This window comes from Corvus brachyrhynchos, unplaced genomic scaffold (assembly GCF_000691975.1).
Source record: "Corvus brachyrhynchos isolate BGI_N302 unplaced genomic scaffold, ASM69197v1 scaffold26, whole genome shotgun sequence".
NCBI classification, from domain to species: Eukaryota; Metazoa; Chordata; class Aves; order Passeriformes; family Corvidae; genus Corvus; species Corvus brachyrhynchos.
Genome location: NW_008239324.1, coordinates 5308967 through 5315804, shown reverse-complemented (window position 1 = coordinate 5315804; position 6838 = coordinate 5308967). Strand labels below are relative to the sequence as shown.

Here is a 6838-nt window from a genome sequence, read left to right as displayed (position 1 = left end):
CATTCCTGAAGCAACCCAAAGCTAATATTTCTTTCAATGTTTGGCACTAGTCCTTTTCTAGGTTCCAATTTAACAGGGTATTGTTTTCATCTTACTGGTCTGGTGCCTGGTTTTCATTAGATCGTTACCAGTTTTGCTTCTTGTGGAAGGCAGGAGTGCCAGTCACCTACACGAGAGGAGTCACCCCATTTTCCCTTTTTTCGGGTATCTCTTCAGGTATCTCTCTCTTCCTCTGGGTCTTTTTGATCCTGTAACATAAACACTTGAGTCCCCAGGGCTTTTTCTTCTGGTGTATGTACTTGGATCTGTCCTTTTTCAAAAGTTATTTTTGCATTTAATTTACTTAATTCTCTTCCTGATAATGGCATTGGGCATTTGGGTATGTATAGAAATTTTATAAAACTCTTTCAATTCTGAATTTGAGTGGCTGGAAGAATAGCCTTCTTTCTTTTTCCCTATGGCTCCAGCTATAGATGTGCTTTGTTTACTCATGAAGACTCCTTTACATCTAAGTTGCTCCTCTATTAGAAATTCTACCTTTTCATTGCCCAGATTTACTGTGACCAGGAGTTCTAGTGGGGATTCTTTGGAGCTCTAAGCTGCCTGTCAGTTGAAATCCCAACTGAGTGTAAGCAGTCTTCCTACTTGTGGAGCCTCCAGTCTTTGAGGATTACCTGGGTTCTGTGGGCATTTGTTTCAAGTGCCCTTTCTGCTTTCAGTAAGTACATTGAATTTTTCCTACTAGATGGGAATTTACCAGTTGAAATCTGATTCCCTTACAGTACCTCCTGCCCTTCCCACTATCACAGCCATCAACCAAATTTGTCATCCCTTTTCTGATCTCTCTTCCCCTCTTTTCTTCCCTTTCTCTTCTCCACCTCATTCTCTTCATTACGCTTCCTTTTTCTTTCTCTGTTGCTAAAACATGAGTGTCTGCTGTCATCAATCTGCACTCCTTCCAAGCCTTACCATCATTCTGCAGTGCAAAGAACAGATCAACATCTGGTACTTCGCCCCATTTTCCTTCCTGGCAACAAAATACCATTAATTGCAGGAGCCATTCTGAGGCCATTTTCCCCAGTCCTCTAATAGATACAAAGCCACCACATAATCAACTTCTTAGTAAGGGAATCCCCTCCAAACTTTCCCCATGGTCTTAAAATACAGCCTAAAAGTGAAATTCTCACAATGCCATCTTCCAGTGAGGTGGAACTTCCAACACCCATGCAGGCCAACAATTACAAACAGTAGGTATAACAAAGTCTTGTTATACAGTGTTCAAACCTCTTGTATGCTTTAGTCAGCACCAAGTTTGTGCATGTCTAAAAAACACAAGTTTTAACCCAACCCCCAAATTTTAACCAAGATACCAAATGTAATAGTCCTCTGACATGTATGTTTTCCAGTATGATTTATTCAGGGAGACACAGGATACCAAAATACCAGTTTTAACAATGTCTCAGTGAAGGATATCAGCAGCTTTGTGAGATCCTGGTCAAATTCACCATTGTCCCATCTGGGTCACCAGAAGAAGCTCCCCTCAGTACTGTTAAACCACCCTGTCCCTAAGCACTGCAGGCAGGGCTGTAGCTGAGCTTTGTCATGAGTGCAGTGTGGGTTTTGCTTGTTTGCAGTACTTGTAACTGCAGCAGCAGCAATGATCCCCCTGCTCTTAGATGGGGCTTTGCACCCTGTTGAAGTAGAGAGCATGGGCTGAGTAAAAAAAGTGATTTTTATTAAATAGAGCTTGGCCTGCAAACCTTCAGTGTTTTGTCATGCAAAAACAAAGTGAGTTCAGGGTAGAACTGCATCAGGCAGTGGGTGTGTATCAAACTCTCAGCCTGCAGCAGCTGTGGAACTGTGACAGTGCTTCTCCAGAGTAGTCTCAAGCCCGCACAGAAATACCTTTTGTAGAAGTAAAAGGAAGTATTTGTTATACTGAGCCTACATGAAGGCCAGCTAGATGGGCTTGTACTCTTGAAAATGTTCAACATAAAATATGTACAGGTGAAGAGTTTAGTGTTGTCAGCAGGTCCACCTGCCAGATATTTATTCTGAACCTCTCTAAGGTAAGAGCTACCAGCTGGATTTCTGACCTCTTAATCTAGGCAAGGAGCAGCTCTTGCTTTCAATTTCTGATGCTGAATGAGGGAATCCTCTGCTGTTCTGGCAGCGTATGTCTGCCTTCCTAAAACAGCCATTAGGATGGCTGGGGTTTCTTAAGGCCTCTGGAAAAAGGTGATATTTGTGCTCCAGAGCTCTCATGGTACAATAAGGCCACTCAAAACCACCTCTGTGCTGTGAAGATAATTCTTTATGTAGAGGTAGCTAAAAGTCTGTGTGCTGTATGAGGGACAAGTGGACCCATAGTCAGTCTTGCCATCTGTCGTCTGTGCTACAGAAGAGATGGCCAGAGGCTGACCTTTCCCTCAGGGTCAGCCCCAGCCAGGCCATGTCCAGGGGCACGGAGGTTTATTGTACCAGCTCTAGCAGCTGATGCAAGATCCTTTTCTGTCCGTAGCGCACGTGCAGCGCTTGCTGCTCCCTTCGACTCAGTTTCTCATAAGCCTCTTTGTTATTTAGCAAGTCCTGCTCTGCTTTCAGGTCTGTCCCATAGGACTCCAGGGTCAGCAGCACACTGTCATAAAGGAGCTTCTTGCAAGGAGTTTTAAGTCTGGAGAGAGCCTCATTTGAAAGGGTGGAGTTTTCTTCTTCCTCACTGTCGTCTTCCCAGCCATCTTGCTCCTTGTACTCCTTGAATTCTTTTTCTGACATGCACAGCACCTGTAGTGACCCAGGCACAGGGATAAGTGACTGGCAGTGTGAGTACATCAGGCTTTCTCCTCTGTGGAAGAGCCACGTGGAGCAGGTGAGTTACTCCTCGGCTGCACTGAAAGTTAAGAGACTAAAACTGGCTTAGATAGCTAATTGCAAGCAATTGTGGGTTAGGAAAACATTAAAACAGCAAACCTGGGTATTGGTAAGTCTTGTTAAGCATCTCACCTAAAACATGACAGCTCTCTAGAACAGCAATGGCCATGGAGCCATTCAAGACAGGTATGTGGGTACACATGGATGGCTACTTCAGGAGAGGAAGATGACTTAACAGCATGTGGGAGCTGGGCAGCCACACCCCCTCCCACTGTTCACACAAGACTGTTAGTGCCCAGCTGCCTTCAGGTGCTTGTCCCCTTCACTGAGCCATTCTGCACTGCTCATTTGCCCAGCAGCACTCTGTGCTCTCCTTGTGTAGCTCTTCCCCCACGTGGCCATTCTTACCTTGAGGGTCACAGACAGCTCTTCCTCTGTCAGCACTTCATCCCAGCCAAGCACAAAGGCGCCTTCCTCCCCCACCATCTCCAGCTGGCACAAGAAGTCCCACTGCTCTGAGACCAGCTGCTGCTGTGCTTCAGTTTTGGCACCTGTTTTGAAGACAGCAGAGCTGTGAACACAGCTGGGATGGCAGTGGAGGGGGAAGGGTGAATGGAGAAGGGGAAATGGGAGGCAGAAAACCAAGGCATGGCCCCACCACCTGAATTGCTGTGGAACGGGCTTATTTTTCATGTCATCCTTGATCCCAGGTTAACAGAGATCCCTGCCCCATCCTCTCCCAGAGGGGCTGTGGGTGCCACTCACGCTGCAGAGCTGCCCTGCGCAGTGTCACCATCTGGATGTCGGCCGTGTCGTGGGTGTTGCCCGGGTAGGGCTCTGCGAAGCCGTACATGTGCAGCAGCTGCCAGTTGGCCATCTGCCCATACGTGTTGAAGATCTCCTGTCCTTTCCCCACGGGCTGCGTTGTAACCATTCTCAAACATTGCTGACAGCAGGGAGAGGAGAGCAGCTGAGCTGTGCCGATCTGAGTGCTCAGCAGGGTTTCAGAGAGCTCAGGTGACCCTGAGCTCCTCCCAACGAACACCAAACATGCAGCAGGGCTGTGAATTAATGAGATCCAGGCCAGACTCGCTGCCCTGGGCTGAGACCCCACCTTGCTGTGCCCCCATTCCCAAAGATCTACAAAAAGGGAACCAGGCTGTGTCAATTTGTGGCGCAGCAGCTTTGTACTCACAGGAGAGTATTCCAGGTTGGCATTGTGGTTGGCCACATGATTCAAAATATCTGCGACAGGCACCATCATGGGAGGATTGGGCCCCTTCTCATCTTCATCTTCTTCCTCTAAAGGTTCCTGAAAGCTAAGACAAGGGAGATGAAGACAAGCTGGTGGTACACATGGCTGCACAAGGCAAGCTTCACCTTACACTTCTTGTGCAACTCCAACCTCTAACACAGCCTCTAATCCTACTTCCTGTCCTGGCTCCTTGCTGGAGCAAAGCCCTCGCTTCTCACCTGTATGCCATGACAAATGCCACCAGCTCCTTATACAACTCCAGAGTGTGCAGTTTGGGGTCAAAGATGTTGGGGTGGGTCTCCATGAAAGGCAGGATGATGGAGTTGTACTCCAGGTCGATGTTAGCTAGATCCTTGTCCACAGCTTCTGGGATGCCTGTGCCCTGCAGGAGCCTTGTTCGCTCTTCTGGAGGCCTGTTGCAAGAAAAACAGCAGGTTCTTCTCTGTGCTGGGGCCAAGAGTCTATAAATTCCTTCCTCCTTAAAAATCTCAGCTTCCCTGTGCTCTCTAGGTCCATGTTTTCTCTGGCTCTGCCTGTAACATAACTCCAGGAGCGCCGGCCCCTCAGGCTCCTGCCAGTGCTAGCACAGGGCTAGAACAGAGGGTTGGGGTCACCCAGCAGGACCACATCCCTCCCCGGGACTCCACTCAGCAGCCCCTGGCCTGTGCCTGCCTTCAGCTGTAAGACTGAGCCTCCCCAAGCCACCCTTGCTTTCACCTTACCAGAACATTGGGTGATCCAGGCTCCGGAAGTCCTGCCAGAGGGAGAAATACGGCTGCCAGTGGGAGTTGCTGGCTGTGTACTCGTGTAGCAAGGCCAGCAGGAGAGGGACCCAACCAGACTGGCTCTGCAGGGACTCCTCAGCTACAGAACCAGACAGGATGGAGAAAACCTAAGTTGTTCTGTGTTTGAGAACGAAAACCTGATCTGACAAGCCTCTGCGCCTGTCCAGCCTGGAGACAGGGGTTGAGTTTTTATTCCCGTTTGTCTCGGGTTTGTCCTGAGCTGAACCAGGACCAGAAGCTGCTTCTCTGGAGTTATGGATGAGCTCTCCAGGCCCCACGGCCTTGCACTCCTCAGCCTGAGGCTCTGCGTGCCTTCAGGAACCAAGGAACTGTTTTCTTCTCAGTGTCACGAGGAACGCAGCATAGCACGGGTGCCTGTCACTTAGTAGTTGGAGATGTTGCGCTAATGGACTTTTCTCCCTGTTCTGCACAGCTCTGGGCTCCCTTAGGGAAGCGAGGGGTGCCCTCCTCTTTCCTACCTAGTATCTAACAGCCCTACAGCATCCTCCATACATCAGAAACGTTCCCGAGGCTTTACCACAGACTCATTTATTCCTTTAAAAGGCAAAGCAGACTCGAGTGACACAAGAAGCTTGCACTCACCTTCCTCCAAGAGTGCGTGGATGGAGGTGCTGTGCTGGGACAGCAGTGCCGTGCGAGGGATGGTGAACAGCACCTCTCCGGCCTCCAGCTCCTCGGCGGCCAACATCCCGTACCCCGCCACCGCGCCCTCCCTGCTCAGGCGGACCTGGGGCCAGAGGGGGCGGTGAGGGGCGGAGCGAAGACACCAGGGCGGACCTGGGGGATGCATGAGCCGGCCCGCGGTACCTCACCTTGGGGTTCAGCTCCACCCCGGCCCACCCGCACCACGCCAGGAACCCGGAGAGGGGATCGGCACTACGCTTCCTCTGGGTGCCGCTCTCGACCGCCGCCTGTAGATGGAAACATGGTGTGAAGGGCAAGAAGCCATGAGGCCGATCGCGGATCCCTTCAGCACCACCAGCCCAAGGGCCTGTGTGTCCCCAGCCCGCCGGGAGCCCCCGGCCAGCCCCGTACCTTGAACCTCTTGGGGGCCGACGCCATGACGCCGCCGACTCGTGGGGCCCTTCCGGGTAGGCGGGAGCTCCGCCCCCATGGGCCGGGCTAACGGCGGCCAAAAAGGGACAGAAAGGGCCGGGGGGAGCAGCGCCGGAAACGCGCCCGGGATCCGCCTGCTTGCGGGGCTCGGGGGTGGGGTGGAGGGGCCTCACAGTACCTCTTTGTAGGGTGCAGCCTCCGAGCAGCTCCCTGAAACGTCTGGGCTCCTTACGGTGCCTCTTTGTGGGATCCAGGGACCACCACGTGTCTTTCTGCTGGGTCTGGGGACCTACGGGGGTCTCTCTGAGGGGTCTGGGAGTGATTTAGGGGCTCTCTGGGGGGCTCATCAGGCCTCTCCCTGTGCCCTGCTGCCTCCGTCCCACCCTGGGGCTTTCCCCCTGTGCCCACGTGTGCCCACCTCAGGGCCGGTGCACCTCGGGGGGCTGCGGTGCCTCCGTGGCTGCCGTGTGGCCGCGTATCGGTGCGGTCATAGCTCCAGACATAGGTTAAAATTAATTAATCTAATTAATCAGGGCAATTAAGCTTGTGCTCTTGTTCAGTCGACACCACACACGCCTCCCACCGTACGTACGGGCTCTGATCTCCCCTCCAGGGCCGTCCCGAGGCCGCCGTTCCCAGGCTCATTAGTGCTGTCCCCAGCCCCAGCAGACGCGGGGCCGATGCCATCACTGGCTGCTCTAATGAAGCCAATTAGTGCGCACGAGGTGCTTGAAGAGACTCCACAGGGCTCTCTGCGGGCTGTCCCTAGGGCTCCCCCAGCCCGTCTGCGCTTGCGGTCGGCTTTAATCTTCTCCAGCCCCTTCGGAGCTGGGCCGGGCTGGACTGGCAG

The 6838-nt window shown here is 52.1% G+C and overlaps 1 protein-coding gene across 1 annotated transcript; it reads right to left on the bottom strand.

Annotated features, from left to right (window-relative positions):
• Positions 1-1394: 1394 nt before the first annotated feature.
• SETD6 (SET domain containing 6) lies at positions 1395-6076 on the bottom strand. Its single transcript, XM_008638746.2, has 9 exons — positions 5968-6076; positions 5745-5843; positions 5515-5659; positions 4849-4990; positions 4345-4539; positions 4067-4190; positions 3637-3817; positions 3280-3422; positions 1395-2784 (listed from the first exon to the last, which is right to left on the bottom strand). Exons 1-9 carry the CDS (start codon positions 5992-5994, stop codon positions 2473-2475), a joined length of 1368 nt encoding a protein of 455 aa, XP_008636968.1. The 5' UTR covers positions 5995-6076; the 3' UTR covers positions 1395-2472.
• Between the last annotated feature and the right edge of the window lie 762 nt (positions 6077-6838).

What these genes read in the sequence shown, in the direction of transcription:
- SETD6 (XM_008638746.2), bottom strand. Translation starts at nt 5,994, where the DNA reads ATGGCGTCGGCCCCCAAGAGGTTCAAG. An exon ending in CCACGCACTCTTGGAGGAAG is followed by an intron (nt 4,991 to 5,514) that starts GTGAGTGCAAGC and finishes CTGGTTCTGTAG; the next exon opens with CTGAGGAGTCCCTGCAGAGC. An exon ending in CTGGATCACCCAATGTTCTG is followed by an intron (nt 4,540 to 4,848) that starts GTAAGGTGAAAG and finishes TTCTTGCAACAG; the next exon opens with GCCTCCAGAAGAGCGAACAA.